Source organism: Panulirus ornatus, chromosome 47 (assembly GCF_036320965.1).
Source record: "Panulirus ornatus isolate Po-2019 chromosome 47, ASM3632096v1, whole genome shotgun sequence".
Classification (NCBI taxonomy): domain Eukaryota; kingdom Metazoa; phylum Arthropoda; class Malacostraca; order Decapoda; family Palinuridae; genus Panulirus; species Panulirus ornatus.
This window is the reverse complement of record NC_092270.1, coordinates 2,482,798-2,503,347: the sequence shown is the minus strand read 5'-3', so window position 1 is coordinate 2,503,347 and position 20,550 is coordinate 2,482,798. Positions and strand designations below refer to the sequence as shown.

The 20,550-nt window shown below is 44.1% G+C and overlaps 1 protein-coding gene across 3 annotated transcripts in view; it reads right to left on the bottom strand.

The window, feature by feature from the left end:
- sn (fascin domain-containing protein singed) overlaps positions 1-20,550 on the bottom strand; it is a 154,167-nt gene that overhangs the window by 7,072 nt on the left and 126,545 nt on the right. For all 3 annotated transcript variants that reach the window (XM_071689468.1, XM_071689467.1, XM_071689469.1), the window contains exon 7: positions 85-241. In XM_071689468.1, the coding sequence (XP_071545569.1) occupies positions 85-241 (157 nt within the window). The remainder of the gene's footprint in view (positions 1-84; positions 242-20,550) is intronic.

Below are 20,550 nucleotides of genomic sequence, written 5' to 3'. Positions count from 1 at the left end.
AGGAAATACAAGATAAAAAACAGCTATAAAATTATATTACTCTTTAAATGTTTAAGATCAGCCTTTCTCCCTTGCAATACTCACGGTTTTGTAGCATTAGCCTGGATGCCACCACCAGCTTCTAGTGTCCAGTATTTGTCCTGCATGGTGCGTACATACCATCGCTTAGTGGCCCCATCATATTCTAGCTGGAACTTCTCATGGTCAGAGATCTCCTCTTGGTTAGCTGTTACGTCTACACCTGAAATCATTACAAAACATATGTTCAGCAGCCAGATTTGCAATTTCAATTATTCCTCAATTTTACTTATGCTGATTTATTTCATCCCTCTTAATCATCCCTTTCTTCCAGACATTTATGACCAAAGAATACCTCCTTGAGAAATATAGAAAAATTTCAATATATAACATGATGGCTCAAAACATGAGTATAAGTAAACGTAGTTACAGAAAGACAAATTGGACAATGTCTATGGTTTTACACACTGCAAATTTTGTTAATGTGCAGAAAGTATAAAATGTCCAAGGGTTTTTCTTTCCCCCTCCCTAGGAACTCTGAGATACATCTCCAGTTTAACCTGTCATTCATCAGTCCTCTAAACTTTCTGCTTTTCAAGATAATTTTCAATCAAAGATAACTTTCAATTTAATCTAGCTGGCACTGTTAACTTTGACTGAGGAAAGACTCTTATATCTGTATCAGACACTAGCCCTCTTCCAACCATATTTCTACAAGGAAAGCTGCAACCAACACTTTGGAGAATCAACATTTTGCCACAGAAGAACTGGTTACAGACCAAGCTCCATCACCAAAAGGCAACCCAATTAATAAGTTCAAAGCAAGTAAAATCTGAATACCAAAACAATAATCTGAGGTAATTCTGTTATCAGAAGCATCAGGGAAATGTGGACTCCTTTGGAAAGATGTTCTTTGACAAGACTGTCCTCCCGGTGATACAGCCGCATAGTGTAACCTTTTACAAAATCTACAAATTTACCTACAATTTCCATGGGACCAATTTCTCTGCAAGAGTCCTGGTGCTAAAACTCTTTTCATTTCTCAACGCTACCAGAACTTTTGTACTGTGAACACTGTTGTTTTCACTCAGTGCCAGAACAAATATTTAGGTTCCTTTCCTCAAATATACTTCCATCTCTGCTTTCTTCTCATTTTGCTTGCATCCATACCCCAACCTGAGCCTTTGAGGAGATAAGCACTCCTTGGCTAAGCTCCTATAGTTCGATCTGTTTTACATTCCAGTAAAGGCTTCTTCTTCAGTTCTTTCTTCACTTCTATCTGTTAGAAATTGAAATACAATAAAAGGAGGTTCCAGCTCCTCTTCTTGCCCCTCTTAGTAACCTTTAATGAAATGCAGAGAACAGGAGTAAAAACTTCAAGACTTTGAAAACTGCTGCATCAAGACTCAATCTTCTGGACGTACAGTTCTAAACCGTTAAGTTCAGCAAATTGTGCATTGCAGAGATGCAGGTGTCGCGGGTGAGTAAGGGTTGGCCACTGACTATCAGTCATGGCAGCTCACAGGGAAAGGGATAGCTGTCAGCAATGCTGCTCCTACCTGCTTTCAGCATGCCAATATAGGTACACCATCTGTTCTTGTTCATGATACCATATGGTAATCAACATCCCCAGTGTCTCGTTCAAAGGTTGGCAGTGTGGAAGGGGACAGTAGTGCTGAGGACCCCTGGCCTCCAAGTTTAATAGACGGGAGGCCGGCCCTCGCTGACATGGATAATTCATCACCAGCTACCAGAGAACCCCTCCCTGCTACCCAAATTGCCTGCAGTAGCCTACCAACTCTGCTGCCTTAGTTCATCTGCTGATGGCTAACCCAAGTCCAGGTGTTCTGCATAAGCAAATTAGAGAAAAGAGCAAACTTTTCTTCTTGACAAATCTAGGTATAAAAGGAGCCCAAAACAGAACAAAGTTTTCATTTAACTAATTCCTAAATTGAATTTTCTTTTTTCTTTGTAGCTGACGATGTTTTACTTACCTGAGGTCATTATTCAGTTCAAGTGTATCCATCCACAGCAACTTGTTTTACCAGACTCTGTACATTCTTTCCATATCTATTAATGATACAACAATCTAAGCCAAACCATATCCTTTTCTTTTCAGCCTCATGAAAACTACAACACAATCTCTCTCTCTCTCTCTCTCTCTCTCTCTCTCTCTCTCTCTCTCTCTCTCTCTCTCTCTCTCTCTCTCCAGCATATCGATGCCTTATCATCATCCGTTAATAAAGTGAATCAACAATACCCATAACATTGCAATTCTGGAGAAAGACGATATTTCTTGAAGTACCGAATGCCTTGTAACATCTGTGGATAAGCGATTAATAATTATGATGCGTTTTGTTCCTGCAAATGATCTAGTGATGCTACAAAATGAATAAGGCACAGTGGCTTATACAACTAATGAATTGGTATCAAAATAAGTCATAATGCAGCAACGCAGGTCAAGCATGTCAAATCCTACAGAACATCTGTGAATCTCGCAAAAGTAATGTTCATTTCCAGGTCTCCAGGCTAAACTCCCGGAAATTTTGATCACCGCTAGTTTTGCTGTTTCATTAGCCTTCAAAGCATCTACTGTATTTTACGCTGGCACTGGAGTCTATCACAAAATAGTTTACCTCAATCTTAAGAATTGTGGAAATGCCTTAATACGGTGTGAAACCTCAACAAAATTCCAGGGAGCATGTCCCTGGCCTTCTTTGGTAGGGAATCGTTCACTTCCAATAGAAACCAAGCACTTTTTCTTTATTAGAATTCCACTGGTTTTCAAATCAAAATTTGGCATCCGCTTGAACTGATCCACGAGGAAAAGAAAATATACCAGAGGGACGCTTAAGCCCTTGGGCAGAAGTGGCTGCGTGTGTGAGCAGCTGGCAGCTTATCTATACGTATTTCCTGTGAGTGAGAGGTTGTGCACCCGTGGTGGTCTCGCCGCCCTACTCCAAGCTGCCTCCTGCCCATCCGCTGCTCAACTTACCAAAACCGCTTGTATAACTTAACCATGTTTACACCCAATGGTTACCTCCAGTATCTGCACGTTAGATCAAACCAAATGTGCATATTCAGAGTACATATATAAGTCTGTATGATTATTTAAATTTGAGCTGTCTTTCTGCGATATTCAAATGAATCTACTTGTGCATCACAATTCAGCCACAGAGAAACGGAAAAATTTCGTCTCTCGCGATCTAAAATATTTAACCGGACGGCGTTCGAAACTCCTATCTGAATACTCATGGACGCACGGAAATGAACTGTAAGATTATAGATATGAGGTGGCTGCCTCAGCTCCAGCCCTAGGGAAGATGGCCTGGCCCTGACCTTGGATCCAAGAACCAAGGTGGCCGCGTCAGCTAACCAGCCGTTAATACTGGCCCGACCCAGAGAAGGAAGGCCCCTCTCTAACCGTGTTACATGGAACACGACTTGGTTTACTCGTCTCTACCTGCATATATCTTATGCACATACAGTATAGTAGGACTGATGTATCCTTTAACTATCCACCAACATACAAACCCGTCTGAGACCATCAAGTATTCCGTCGTCCTTACCCAGGCACAACCGTCTAACCCCTAACACCACTTCAGCGGCCACATCCCAAGCAAGGTACAAAACATGAAAGGAGCAAAAGTTCATAAGACCTCGCGAACAATGATATTTACCTGGTCGAGAAAATCGTAGCCTCTTGTGTGGAGGTGAGTCTCGAGTTTCCGCCTTGTTCCCAGAATAGCTCAGCCAGAAGGTACCACCGCAACTGTAAGCAGTAACCGCGGGCTGTGTCTGCAACGCGTCACCTAACCTAGACTATAATTCAAAAACTAGGCCTAAGCCATTTACATACCAGGGATAAACCTAAGCATTTCAGTTTATCTTCAATTTGGATAAACCTAAGCATTTCAGTTTATCTTCAATTTTAGCGCACATGCGGATCTCGACCTAAGTGCGATATGTGAAGTCAGTACCCTGCAAATATGTCCAGTCAGCCTTCTCCACATGCAAAGACCATCAGGTCGCAGGTTTTTCCACAGTCAGATGCGAGCACGCGCACATCCCACACGTCATGTGTACTGCTCGCCTCCTTCCAGAGAACCACGACACGTGTACCGCTGCCTTCCTCGTTGACCTTACCCCTTCTGCACATTTACCTCCTCCCCCTCTCTCTGATCCCTCGCAGCATATACATAGCCTGCCTACTCCCTCCCATGTCCTGCACCCCTCCAACCTACAGCACGTGCACCAACACTTACACTCCCAGAACCTCCTCACCAGGGAGGGAACGGTCGAAGTAATGTGGAGATGAGTAATGTGGGATGAAAGAAACGACAAAAACAATAATTTTAACTCTACGTAGATGGGACGATTATGGAAAGAGAACGAATACTCACAGTTTCGAACTTAGCACGCCCCGGAAGCGTAAAATGTAGACGCACATATAAATGCATATCTATATAAGATACTTGTCCGTTCATCACAGTGGCTGATATGCACTCTGATGTAAAACTTAACCTACGTGTAAACGCCATGGGTAGCTGAGCTGTTCTTCCTGTTGTTATTGAGGAGGGGCAACAGATGATTGCGGATGGAAAAAAAAAAAAAACGCTCTTGCGCCAAAAATAACTATATGCCAACAAAACAGATTCAAACAAAAATTGGACGAAAACGAGGATGTGCTGTATTATTAAAACAAGTTAATTCTTTTACAAGAGCAAAGAAGTTCATTATCTAATAATTACAGGGTTAAACCAATATTGTTATCACCAAGCAGGAAGGAGACTAATATCAATAAAGGCAGTAATCACAAGTATTTGGTCATGATAGGCTTGCCAGTCTGCAACACGAATTTCGAAAGTGGGGGAGAACGTGAAAATCTGAGCTTACTGAAAATGAACAATCAGCGAGTTTCCAACAGATTACCTGCAACCTGCATTTCCCCCAGTGCGAGTTCCTGGAAGTTCGCTTAATGAATGAAAGCACGAACAAAAAATTAGGTCTTTAGGTAGCTTTAAACGAAGGTTGGATGCGTTAATGGGTTCAGGCGGTTGGGTGTAGAATGGACAGACTCATGACCTGCCTAGCACGGGCCAACAGGCCTCTTGTTGTGTCCTCACTTATGTTCTTAAGAATGGTGAACGGAACCGCAAAGGATGAATAAAGCAAACACACAGGCAGCAGACATTCAATAACACCAAATTAACGCACACAGGAATAACTCATTGCATAATTCCATACTATAAAGGAATAAGAGTAGAATACTTAGGAAGTAGCACTCAGTATCTTCCTATGAACAGGTTCTGCCAGTGTTACTACTTCAAAGACCACACCCTGTTGTGTGTCTGTCCACTTGCATATGCACATCAGCGATACACCGAGTGCTTACATAATCCTGCAGCGAGTATTTACAAATGATCAAGTAATAGCGTGGTATGGTAGATCGTCTCTCTTGGTCTCGTTAAAGTATCTAGTTCCTCCAGCGGCATACAAATGTTCATAAAGAAGCAAGATATAGCAATATGTGGAACACCTCACTTGGCTTCGCTATGTTCTACGGCTAGGTACTAAAAGGTGCCTTGGTGACGAGATGCCAGACCGGTCCACCAGCAGGTTTGGTCCGGGTGTAAAGGCCAATTAACCATCCGAACTTTCCATGCCACACCAACATAGTCTTCGAAACGACTCGTGTGATAATGACGAGGAGGTGGGTGTTGCTTTGTATCATGCGCTCCAGTATGTGTCCAGTAAAATATCCTTTGTAAAGAGGCCGAATCAACTTCCTAATTATATTCCCAAAGTCTCAACAGATGTCTCGCGCAGAGTTGGTGTTCAACCGACAGGGTGGTGAGGGAGACCCGTGGCGTCTGCAGGAAAGAGCTGAGGGGCGATCACGCGAGCGGCTCACGACCATCGTGGCAGCTCAGTAAACACGGCCACCGTTCCTGACTCTGGCTGGCGCAATGCAATACGCAGATCTAACAAACGCAGCAACTGTGATGGAACAATTGAGTGATGTGCGTAGCGGAGGTACAGATACACTTCGACGACCACTGGTTCTTCTACTCCTCCTATTAAGTATTGCTACCCAACTATACAGGTCTGCTGACATACCCATACATCTTACGACTACGCAATCATGGAATAGGGATCAATTCAGCCTCCATCATCGTTCAACTTACCTGTATTTTAAATGAACAAAAACAATCTAGCTCGTCACAGTTCTCGGAAATCCACGCCCTTTTTTTCTCAGATTTGTGGGGAACTGCCTTTGGCAGCCACAGATGACGCCGGCCACTGACTATGTAATTCTGAAAACCTGCGAGGCCGCTCACCAAGGAACTACTCAATGTGTGTGTTGGTTGCGAAGCGGGCTATCAAGGGCGTCATCCAAACGTCAAACGCAAACAATGGACTATGCATCCCTACTTCAACACACCTCAAATTACAGATTATTCTCATGCTACAGTCACAACGTTATGAAATGACCAGAGTCTTTTCTACTTTAAACATTCAAAGCAATGGAAATCTGGCTTTTACGTGCTGCTACAGCCTGGAATATTAAGTTCTACGATATTTTCGCTTCAGTTTCTGACTGTGGCGGTCTCAATGCTGCAAAGACCCCTGTACAGGGCTCCAGGAATTTTATAAAACCTATAGAACACCCTCCTCCATCCTTAATCATCGGCTTCCCGTTTAGAGAGGCTTCACAGGGAAACCCGCAGTGCTGCTTCGCGTGCATGAGTAACCTTACCCTCTGCGGAAGAGATCGGGGCAGGTGAGCATATCCTACCACTTGATGATTAGAAAGCGGAAACTGGGCCAGGTGATGGCAGTCGGGTTGAGATGTTATTAAGCGTGTAACGGGACACCGTAGGGTTACGGGAAAATAAAAACCGACACAGAATTAAATTTCAGCCAGGTTCAACGCCATACCACAGAATGTCCTACAGGACGGCACTACCACAAGAAGGAGACAGAAATGATCGTTCAAGGAGACAATGAGAGACAGAATAAAAAGATAAATAATTCGGAAAAAATAATATAAACATGATTGTTAGGGGGGAATTATGACGCCGTGGAACGGACGGGGGCCAAACATCAATGGTGAACCCTATCTATCTCAGGTGGCTAGATTTGCCGCTCAAAGAAGCTAATATGCTCATCCTGTAAGCAGCAACTCAAAAAAACATGACAGAGGTCACAAAGTTGTTTTTGGTGAAAACTCAGAAGGCAGATAGTTATAATTTTCGACCTTACAAAGTTGGTTCAATTACATTAGCGTAGTATTTTTGCACAAAACACTCATTTATACGAAATGAAGATACAACCTACAAGAATACAACTGGAGAACACATGACGGTAAAACCACTAACTTCCATATCATTAGAAACGAATATGAAAAACAGTAATGTGACTGGTGTAACGGCGGCTGTAAGGAGCAAGAGAGAAGCCGCAAAAGGAAATTGCGAAAAACTTGGGAGCAGAAACTGCTCGCCGCCTTCCCTTAGATATCCAGCTCTCACTTTTTGTTTGAATAAAAAAAAAAACTACGAATTTCCTCGTTGTATTTACACATTCCTTGGATATTTCTTCCATCTCTCTGATGATGTTTCGCGTCCCTCTTTTATCGTCAGTGGTGTCCATCTATCCTAGTCCATACTTTCTTCTCGCCATCCACGATCTTGTTTCTTCAACCTCTAACCCTATTCACTCTCACGACTTGTCTCTAACCCCACAAACTGGGGTGCACACTGTAGCTCCTTTGATCAGTGACTAATATTTACGATGTTGGTTATCTCAATGCCACTTACAAAGCGGATCAAGGTCTGAAAAAAACAGTTCTCATGTCCTCCTTGCAAAACGGTCCACCACTATCTGCATGCAAGGTCAAAGGGGAACAAAGCCCGTGGTTGTAAACATTAATTCTTCTGTTTTCTAAACTTAGAATCCTGAGTGGAGTGGCAGAGAAGTAATCCATCTTTATTAAATCGCTGAAAATCTGTCATCTGGTCACGTGCTTCAGTATTCCAGGATAGTAGCGATTCACACCACCGGATATGACGTGTGATGGCGAACATGTTTATAATGGACGGCCAAGTGCACGGTCGTCTTCTAGAGTTACTAATTGCCGTTAAACTTTGTTAGCAAGACAAGCAGCAGGGTGGGGTAGCTGGCTGCAAGATTATCCTCTTGAAAGCGTCCGCAGGATCCTTGAGCACGACTTTTGGTACAACCTTTCAGCATTTCAGTTACATCCTTCAGCATGAAGGTGTGTGATGTTACAATGGCCTGACAAACTTTAACCAGACCCTCTAACAGTCATACTACAGGCCGAAGTCATCATACCCAAGGGGTCATAACGCCATATTCAACGGGTTGGAGCAATACAAAGACTCTAATGCGAGAGGAGAAAAAACAGCTGCAGGCAGGAATTGGTCTAGTCACTGCCTAAGTTCTGAGAACCACGGGTTCCCGCACGCCAGTTATATCGACCGCCTCCTGGAGACACATCCTCAGCGCCCAACCAAACTTATATCTCTAGTGCCATCAAGACTTTTTTTAAACTGTTTTACGACGGGCAACATAAATGCCGAGAGGCCCCACAAGTTAGTAACACAGTGAGGCGTGTGTTGCCAGGCACCAGAGACCTCCCATACACACACACACACAAAAAAAAAAGACAGAATAAGGTCGTAAAGTTGGAGATCTACGGGTCTGGTCTATGGAAGGCGGAGGAGCGAGGGCAACATATATTTTCCCCTCCCTTATCGATTTCCGTCGCCACGGCCAAGGTCCCCAAGCGTGGCCCGACCATGTGCTTCCCAAACCGAGGCGTATGGGCCCACCTGCTGAACGAACCGACCAGCTAGCCTATTTGTACACCACTGATACTAAGACGCGAAGGAGAGAGAGAGAGAGAGAGAGAGAGAGAGAGAGAGAGAGAGAGAGAGAGAGAGAGAGAGAGAGAGAGTGTGTGCAGTGAAGCAGGGCGAAGGGTGTGGAAGTAACAGAGCGGGTCGACACTGTTGACACAAGTTCTAATAGCCAATCACTTGATCCCCAGGAGAGCACTCAGCTGCACCGGCTTCCCCCCAACCAGGGGCGGAGCTCACGAGCAAGGGGGGGAGCGGGGAGATGGGGCTAAGAGGGGGACGAGAACAGAGGGCGGAAATACGGCTGTGGTTTTGAGAGGAGGATTAAACGAAGGGAACGTAGGAATGAGAGCACCAAGCTCGAGTAGGTACAGTGTGCGTAATAATGCGGGGGGAAAAAAAAGACGACCAAGGGAGGTTAAGGTCCCTGTGAGGCCAAGACAAACATGGCTATGTAAACAGATCTTTACGATGATGCCTCCCGCAGCCCTCTGGTCGTAGACCTACTAACCACCTTGCTCACCAGGCCAGGCGAGGGCCTCCCCTAAAGCCCTGTGGAAGTAGGCCTAATATCCAACCTGAATACCATGCCTCCGAACGCCCTATGGTAGCAGGCCTACCCACTAGCCTGCAGATTCAAATAGTTACCCGAAATTGTGGGATCAAAACACAATTATCAAATCCAGATTACTGGGGAGGAGAAAACCTTCGCGTTACTTACATGTCAACGAGTAACCATAAGTCTTAATACTAGTTTGACCGCATTATTCATCCCACATCAGAGCGTCAGTGAAATAAACAACAAAGAACATTACCGGGAGCCTTAAGGATACGAGCGACTGTTGTCATGGTGGGGAGAGATACTGGCTGGAAGCAGTAACGGAGGAGCAGGTTCAGACCCGGATTCACGTCAATCACCCTCTAAGTAGAACACGAAGATTCATCAATCACTTATCAAGAGGCGTCATCAATCAACTTACGTTTCGCCTCGTCAGCATAGGGCCACCATGAACAGCAGCAGCAGCAACAGCCAATGTGAGAACAAAGTGTGAACGTCCCCACCTCAAGTGGCTCACGCGAGGGACTTGGAGGACCAAGTGTGAACGTCCCGGCCTCAAGTGCCTCAGGAGAGACAACTGGAGGACCACGTGTGAACGTCCCGACCTCAAGTGCTTCACGTGCGGCAGCTCAAAATCCCTAGCACAGTCGAGGTCGAGTAACGGAGCTGTGTACATGACTCCTCAGACTGTTCCCGGTGAGTGATCTATGAACGTTACCTGCAGGTGCAAAGTCTCATTGATGTGCTGCTGTCCAAACAAGCAGTCCAGCAAAAACAAAGTAAATTAAAAGCTCGTTATATAAGAGTAAATTATGTAAATCGTTTTCTATTTAGCTCCGATGATTTTTTTCTGAACAACAACAAAGACATTTATGCATGCCTGCAGCTGGCACTTTTCGTAGGGAATCGTCAGGACAACTTCATAAAACGTACGTTTACAATTACTAACATAACAATGGGGAGTGTAAATACAAATGGAACTACAGGAAGAGTGTATCCTGTACATGGACCGCAGGATATTCACATCTCCACGCGGATCCCGCCTGACAACTGACCACAACTCCCTCTCCTACTCCACCATCCCCAACACATGGGTTCACTCAATTATTCACCCACATGCCTCCTTCTCCTACCCCAGTCAATATCCAGTAACGATGTAGGGGGGAGGGGAGATTGGGGAAGGCGCGTGCATACAACGCAATCCAGCTGCTGTGATACTGTTGCAACACCCGTTGGCCGACTGGTCTAGACGGTCGGAGCCCGGACAGGGCGGGCGTGAGGTGAACCAAATCCTCACGGTAAAAGTGGCGGTGGAGGGAGAAGGGGAATTAGATGGTGGTGGCAGAGGGGGGGGGGGAGACCGTTGGCACAGGGGCTAAGTGACAAGATTTTGAGAGAAAAAAAATCATCCACCGGAAAACTAGACCTTAGTGAGGGTCGAAATGACATATAGAGACCTGCGAAAAATCAAGCAATGAAATCAGTAGGCCACAGAAAAAGAAAAAAAAGTGTTAGGTTATAACTGGAATAAAATGGATGATAGAAGCACAGAAGCAGCCACGGCTCGATTGATTAAGTCCTTCAACAAGACGGAACGACGCCTAAGCACGACCAAAAAGTCGAAGGGTCGTGCTCAAGGAGCGCACCGTGTGCTCAAGGTGTTAGGGCAGTGACTAGAATCATGTCATTTCCTCCACCACATCAACACACACACACACACACACACACACACACACACACACATCGAGTAACAAGCTGACCAGTTCCTCACGACAAACATCTCACTACAAAATGGAACAAGTGTACAAAGCTATGTCCTGTACACCTGCGCATTCTGGCTTCGTGTCCTAGATCCTTTCAGCTCATGGGGAGACAGATAGAGAGAGAGAGAGAGAGAGAGAGAGAGAGAGAGAGAGAGAGAGAGAGAGAGAGAGAGAGAGAGAGAGAGAGAGAGGTCATGACCCTGTCTTGATATTTACATGTAAATGGACGATTTATAAAAGGACGTGACGATGTCAAGACCAGCAGCAACACACGATCGTTTTTTAATTCAAACACGTAACAGCTGAATCACTACATGATGCTGATATATATATGTATATATATATATATATATATATATATATATATATATATATATATATATATTTTTTTTTTTTTTTCTTTTCTTTCATACTATTCACCATTTCCCGCGTTAGCGAGGTAGCGTTAAGAACAGAGGACTGGGCCTTTTAGGGAATATCCTCATCTGGCCCCCTTCTCTGTTCCTTCTTTGGGAAAAAAAAAAAAAAAAAGAGGGGAGGATTTCCAGCCCCCCGCTCCCTTCCCTTTTAGTCGCCTTCTACGACACGCAGGGAGTACGTGGGAAGTATTCTTTCTCCCCTATCCCTAGGGACATATATATATATATATATATATATATATATATATATATATATATATATATATATATATATATATATATATAAAGTGAACGCGCGAGCACGTATCAGTTGCATGCCGTGTCCAACACCAGCGGGACAAGAACTGGGTGTGTATCAGCTGGTGTGCCTTGCCTTACAAAACCACACATGCAGCTGCGGGGGTTAATTAACTGAGTAATGCCGCGCCAGCCATCCCCCTGCGTCCTCCCTCTTCTCAAACTACCAACCCTTCTATATCCACCATTTTTCCATCCTGCTCGCCTCATTCACCACCACATTAATCCTGCCGAATAGAAATTGAAAATAGAATAAAAAAAAATTACAAGTACAGTGAGTGATGCCCACTTTTGAGGGCTGTCTCTTTCGTTTGCATATCGTGTAAAATTAACAATGATAACAGCGTCAACGACGTAAAGTTTGCGAGCAACGTAAACGTAGGCTATAAAATTCAACTTAAGCTCGACTCTTCGTTAGCCATCACCGCCACGTGATGTAACCAACCACCGCGGCCTCAACTTTTTGTTTCCCTAATAAGCGTCGCTTCCCTGGGTAGTAGTAGCACCACAGGGTACACGACTCTCCACTCTAGGGGAGAACCAGGTTGTAATCAACTACACTTTTTTTTTCTTTTCAAAATAAATCTCCGAGGGACGTGGCAGACTGTATCTCGACGGTTACAATGTATAGTATGAAATACAGGCTCATGGCCTTATTTCGCATTGCTAACGTAAGTATGAAATACAAGTTAGAATAGGACGAGTGTCAAAACCGTTTTGCCTTGCATTTTATCAATCAGATTTTTTTCTTAATACTCATGTTTGCTAGGAACGGAAATTCGGTCTCAATTGTTAATGTCCACTCTCTAACTAGATAACTATCACGTAAAATGCAACGAAACCAGAGTCCCATATCCACAACCAAATCCCACAATCTTATCAGGAACACTAAAATCAATGAGCCCAAATATACCACATAAATTCTTGGGTCAAGCACACGCAATACGTGTGTAATAAATCCATTCCTGTCTTTATCAACAATGTCATTCCTATTTATAAATGGAAACATACACGACATCCATGTATCATCGCTTCCACGTATGAATAATAATATTTGCACTACCCTAAGGCATGGCGCTCCTGCGAATAATCGGGCATCGTCGCTTAACCACAATGCCAGCGTCCCCGCCTTATATTTCCCCCAACCGCATATCAACGTTCACTTTCCTTCAACCCATCATGCACAACCATAAATAATCTTAAACTACAACTCCAGCAACATAAAACTTCAATCAATCATACTCTGATGATGGTATACACGAATCATCTTCCTAGTGGTAATATTATATATCTCATGAAGAGCTCTGACTGACATCTTGTGTCAATTTTATCTTTAGTATGACAGTCTCTGCATACCTAGTTCTATTATTCCCTCCCCCTCCCCCGATAAAACCTTAATGTGTACTTCACTTCAAGAAACCTAGAAAAGTCCACAGGATTACACGGAAAATTATCAGACTAATCGTTTACTGGCACCCACACACTGGTTATAACACGCTTCTTCCCCGACAGCTTCTGAAAGCAGGGGAGATGGAGGGAGGAAGGGTTGAGAACCAAGACGGGAGGGAGGGGTAGGGTCGTGGGATGTGGCGGGGTAGGGTGAGGGTGGTGATGGAGAGAATAAGATTGTGGTCGAGCGGGCGAGACAGAACCGGCATTCCTCGCGCCGCCGCTGCCTGAGAGAAACGGTTCAGAGCGGACAAACCCGAGATGCAGACCCAAGGTCACGTGACACCCGCCGCTCAGGACATCAACAAGGGTATCACTTCCCCGTTGAATGAAGTCTAAGACACGGTAATACGAACACCACCCAGTCAATATGTCACAAAATCATCCCTTCCATGACGCCAATATATGGACGAGCCTTCATCATGACCTTCCGGTAAAATTTACCAGTCAACACTGTACAGCGACCAGGACTATGAAAGCCCCTTAGAAGGCTGTCTCGTCACCACATCTGTAAATTAAACCCTCCGGCTGGTACACAGCGCATGCACCTGGGTTCAATTCAAATTCAATCTTGCCGCTAACGACTGCTAAATCATTGTGTACCCAATGTTGAGTATTTACATGACGCTAGTTTCAAGTAAATGTACGACGCAGGCAGTTATGTAAAAAAGTTAGCCTGGATAAAGCCGAGCGTAACTAGATGTGATGAGAATTAATATATACAGCTTAGGGACCCTGTTGGTGGTTATCAAGGCTACGAAGTAGAGCATACGAACCTTCAAATACCCTCCCGTCATCAGCTTACCAGCAAATATAAAAATTCTCGAAGTGTATCAAAAGTTAGGAAAATCTATATCCCTTACGTATTCTAACTTACGAAACCGTAAACGTCACTCTTTACCCTTTAAATCATATACCGTATATGATGAACTCTGTACTTCTGTCAGTATATTGAGTCTAAATGTAATCATACTCTATGTAAACAACTTGTGTTTAAAGCTACTCTGGCCTTTCTTTGTAAAATCACCGTTACCATTAAGACAGCCTTCCCTTTTCATTCCTTCGGTCCTTACGACCACGAAGGTTCACAATTTCTTTGTCGTAGGATCATACCCTCTGGACGCCATATACTTGCCTCCACCAACCCACCACCACCCCTGCAATCTGCCCTTCGGCTGCACCGTCACAGAAATCTTTTGACTGGGTGTACTTAGAGAATTAGAACCTTTTCTAATCAAGCGATTCTTCCTCAGTAAGAACACTGGCAGTAGACTAGATTCTAAATAAACACTTACAATATGTATATACTCAGTGCAGTCCAGTATGGAAATATTGTGTGTGTGTGTGTGTGTGTGCATATATATATATATATATATATATATATATATATATATATATATATATATATATATATATATATATAGAGAGAGAGAGAGAGAGAGAGAGAGAGAGAGAGAGAGAGAGGAAGGTCAGCAGAAGCTGGTGTGGTCAGGTGGAGCCGGTTGGGGCAACACTCCGGCTTAGGTTACCACTACTCTAATGTGATGCCGCTACGTACTTCCAAAGAATTTATCTCCCACGTTCATAACATTTCCCAGTATCATACTAAAGTCTGGATTCATCACATCAATGAATCGAAATGATAAGGGGGTCAATTTTGCTCATTCGATACAGAAAATTTTATAAAATCGCACCTCACCTTCACCTCCCACAGCAACAAAAAACATACCCTCACCACCCTGGACTAAGTCATAAACATACGAACTGCCACAGGCTCAAATACTCTCTTCATACCCCCACCTTAACAAATACCCATCCCTCAAGGTTTTGATAAGCCTTAGATAGATGCCCTTTGTCTAATCATTCACTCGTAAAAGAAAAAAGCGTTCAAGACGAAACTGGAAATCAAGAAAATGGTGGTGGTGGTGGCCCATGAAACATGGCGAGTACTGTTACCAGCATTCGTGTGTGGATAACTAGAAGACGATGGACACACCGTGCTGTGGCACACCTCTCCTGGTGTGGAATTCCCCGCCCTGACGTCGCCGCCGCCAACACCAAGCTCTCCTGAACGAGTTTTCTGGACCAGCCACAAGCAACCCATGTACCCATATCGTATACCACGCTTCGACCACACACGCACGGTCATGTCTTGACACCCCTCTCCCTTTCATGGATCGTTGACGATGTCATAAGCCCTTAATAGTATATCTCTAATGACGACTGTATTAGGTTTCTAAATGACTGGTGGCAATTATACAGCTTTTGGCCCCATTTTGTTTTCTTTGCATGTGGTTTCTAGTGGCTAAGGGCATTATTATACAGTTTCCTTCTATCTGCTACAGCTTTCGATTCCTCCGATAACAGTTTCGTTTTCTATGCGTGTTATACCAACAGGAAAGTACCTGGCTGCAGATTAGGATCATGTCTATTGTTTGTGTGTGTGTGTGTGTGTGTGTGTGTGTGTGTGTGTGTGTGTGTGTGTGTGTGTGTGTGTGTAGCTTCCTATGTATTTCTCTAGTCTGTGTTACAGAGTACAGTCTCAGTGTCCTCAGTAGTTCACATTAGTTAAGGCTTTAAGAGCATCAACGTGAAATGCATGAAATATCTTTAAAAGGACAGACAATGATCAATCATAAAGTTATACAGTTATATTTCTATATTACAACCGATGTCAACGCCTGGCCAACACGAAAGACTCCCGGTCAATTGGTCGCTCTTAAACTACGCGCAGACAACTCAACCCACACATTTACATCTTACCATCTAGTCATCTGTTTACCATGTCAGGCACCTAACCAATAACCATTCAACTGCCAAAAAGGCCGAGCCGACATGACGACTACCCATCAACTCGCAACACTCAGAGCGAACACGTCGACTACCCGCTATCTGGCAAAACTAGCAGTCAAAAGAAGACAACCTGTGAACTGGAAAACACAGCTAATGAAGTAAACCAGCCAACTAGTAAACACCAAAAACCAATTAGTTAGCAATACTAGCAGATAACGCATCAAAAAACCAGTCAACTAGCAAAACATAACCAACATAAAAGCAACGAATCAAGCGGGAGTAACTGGTAACCAACGCACCAACGTCCAACCAATAATCTACTGGCACTTTCCACTGCCAACGGACAGCCTATCAATAAACATGCCCATGTTGACATATGACCTCATGCTCACAGTCATTTCCTTCTAAGAACACCCATTGTATTTACATGGTGGTCTGGCTCTGGCAATCGCGGCTGTTGTAAGAAGCGATGAGCAACAGGAAATATCGGAGACTCAGGGACCCTGACCATGTTTAAAACTTCGCAAAGAGAGGGGGAGGGATGGCGGAGGAAATGAGGAAGGCGAGACAGGGGTTCGGTAGGGGGACAGGAAAGTCAGTCTTTACCACAGGAGGAAGTCACTCTGAGTCAATACGTCGAGGGTGAGGTCACCAACAACGCCAGTGGTGCCATTATCGTATAATTACCCGGAGAAAAAGCAGCACGGGGGGCCAAAACAACACACCCACACACGCACGCATGAATCTTGATACTTAAGTAATGAGTGGATATTTTTCCTTTTTGGCGTTTCATCTCGCCACTTAACTCCCATGACGTAAGTCTCCCCAGCATCAAATATGAAAATTCTCCTTTGAAAAACGTTACAATTATACACTCTCCGAGAGGGAGCTTAACTCTTGTAAGGCGCGTGTGTGTGTATGTGTATGCGTGCGTGTGTGTGTGTGTGTGTGTGTATTTTAACAAGTGCGTTTCATCAGTAACCTTTTTTTCTTTGTTTCATCGATTCACGAAAACCTCAACTTATGCACGAACACCGCCAGGTATGAAGCACCGAGTGTGGTGCTGCGTAACGGTCGGGATGGAACGGAGAGGTTGTGGTTCTGTATACTAAGTGATGATGATCCCGCTGACCTGACTGCGCCTCTAAAGTGATACAGCTCTCTCAATTTCTGAACAGCACGATCATGACACCAACACTTGTGACTAAGAAATTAGTTCACAAACCACTTATATAAAGTATCAAACTTATTCTGACTTTCATAGGCTATCCTCATATTGTGGTGAAAAGGTATACTACCTTTCCAACGCCTGAGCCCAGTCCAGGTTGTGGGGGGTGAAGACCCCCCCGAAGACTTCTCGAGGTAATGGGCAAATTGTACAAGACTACGGTTCTTAAAGTGGACACTATGGCCCCATTGGGGCATACAGCATAAGTTTGGGGGACGCACGAAGCAAAAGGGCCCAGAGGAGGCCACACTCTATACGTCTGGAGGGGCCACATAAATGGCCAAAACAGAAGGTTGAAAACCCGTGGTATAAGACATTTAATGTTGCTCATGCTAGGAATATTGATGTAAAACCTCCCAGGATGCTGCGGTCGAAGGATATCCGCAAGATACTGGCTGCGCGAGCACTACTTATCAATATTGGATTAATGGGAGTCTTTCTCAAATCTTCCGGCAAATAACATAATAAGCAGAATTTCTGCGAAGCACATTGTCAAAAAAAGGGTCTTCGAATATACATCCAGAAAAAAAAAGAGTATGGGAAACGTGGTACCATGGCAATTACTGTACATGAGAACATTTAACTCAAAAGACTAGGTAAGCCAACCGATTCGGTGTCGCCAAGTTCAGCAGCATTCTTAAGCACGTGAGAGAGAGAGAGAGAGAGAGAGAGAGAGAGAGAGAGAGAGAGAGAGAGAGAGAGAGAGAGAGAGAGAGAGAGAGAGAGAGAGAGAGAGTACTTACGACTAGATACTGCCAAAAGGCAGGGATGGCGTGCAGCGCTCATGGCAGATAAATCTGTGGTTAGGAAGAACGAGTTACGTGTTTTCAGGCGTTATTTGGGAGACTGTGTATATATCTGTGGACTGAATCCCAGCGGCCCATTTGCGGGTAAAGGCAAAAACGAAAGCTACCTGGGCCAAAGGAGTGCAACTTGACAGCCGTCACTAACTCTCCCAAGACCCTGTAATACACCTCCCTGGTCGGTGGCAGCCTACGAAATGCATCGTACCAAAACAGAGAGAGAGAGACCAGGAAAAGAGCGGTTCCCGCCCTAACCACCGGTCGGCCGACTGATAGCGGGCGAGACGGGTTTTACGCCAGGGTGATTGGCTTCCCGACCCCGGCGACCGTGATAATGTGCCTCACCATATTCCTCACGTCAATGTAACTCGCTCAAAAACAAGATGCCGACACTAGTCATGGTCGACCACCTCGATCACTGAACTCCTCCAACGCCCTCCCCCACCTTTTTTTCCCCTTTATTCGAGGTGTAACACGCTTCCTCACCAACATGAAGAATGTTACAAAATGATGCTGATGTGTAACTTTAACCTCCTTCTTCCCTCATCACGACGCGTCGGTACGAGATTTGAGACCTCCTCTATGGGTAAGACACCCTCGAAGACTTCATCAAGCATTCACCGGATTACCATAAGACTTAAATTATCCTGGGGATGGTTGTCATGGTGAGGTATAATTCGGCGGCCGTGAATAAGGCTACGAGCACCGGTCACGGGCGAATAATGAACGCGTACAAAGCCTACGGCTGGCAGCAAAACCGTCATGATGTCAAAAGAGATGGCGGTCTGCCTATAACAATTCAAATCTTGATTTTTTTTTTAAATGTTAAAAACGCTCACATCCCGTTCTGTCGTTTCGTAATCTGTATGAAAACACTAACCTACATACCGATCGCTCTCATGTAAGTAAATTATGCATAACCATAACATACACAGTGAAATAAGTATATAAAAAAGATCCAAACTAAACATTTGGAGTGGCCAGTGGGACATCATTGCAACTAGGTCGAGGTCGTAGCCATACTCTTTTTCCTAACAATTATAGTTTTTTTTTACATAAAAAAATAAATCATGGGGTAATTCTTATCAGGTTAAAACCTCCGAGTTCACAAAACACTACAGCTGAAATCGGAGGTTCACAAAACGCTACAGCTGAAATCGGAGGTTCACAAAACGCTACAGCTGAAAAAGCAGTGGCATCAGCTAACATGAGGGATAAAGAACAACACCCCAACGGTGTTATAACACAGCCAAAATTACGACCGACAGTTCCATGGAGGTGCGACTCACTCCGACTCTTACGTCCAGCAGTTAGTTCCGACATTGAGCGGTCACGTAACAATTATGGCGCCACAAGCCATTACTGTGGGAGTATGTCCCTGTTACCATATATCACGACTTTGGGTTATATATACACGAATGACTCCGGCCAAAACTAGGACATCCGCTGAACTGACAGAACAATGCAATAATTTCATTTATTAGGTTTTCTCCAAACAACCTTGGCGGTGACACTTGACAATCAATATAAAGTGTACATACAATAAAATATATATATATATATATATATATATATATATATATATATATATATATATATATACACACACACAATTTATCGAACTTATTTCCTTTTTAACATTCCAAAGCGATTAAAGTCAGTAATCAATGACAATACAAGAAGCATGTGGTAGTAGACAAGGTAACGGGTACCAAGTAGGTAAACAGTAAATCTAAATTGTTTATGAATTTTTAACTGACTCCGTCGTACTCGGAAATGTGCGCGTCTTAAATATGCTCACAATGTGCTTATACATCACTGCCCAAAAGTGACAAACCGGCCTGTCAGTTGGTCAGTCTTCATGATGAATAATGGAACACCAGAGACCTGCATAAATGACGTTCAGTCTTCCCGCCATGTTAACCTCTGACATTAGGGCATCACACAACCCTTAAACAAGTCCTCGTCATCATCCAACAAGAACGCTGTTGAGTATGACGAAAACCTAATATATCTATACGTCTTCAACGCCTCTCTCTGTGCACATAGATATAAATCCTTCATCCTCTGCCAGATATCCAGCTCCAGACAAAGGTCATGACTGTGAAACGAAGGAAAGTCGCCGGGCTGGCGTACAAGCGACATTTTAAGCTGCCACCACTTGCGCACCGTAATAGGCTAAATGAGTGTTAGTTGTAGTGTTACGAGCGGCAGGAGTAATCACTCTATCATGCAGAGGTCCTTTACACAAGAGTTTTTCCACTGCACCTGTAGAATTCCCACAGTCTTTTACCGTACTTCCGTCACTTTATATTCAACAGATTAATTCCCAGTTGCGG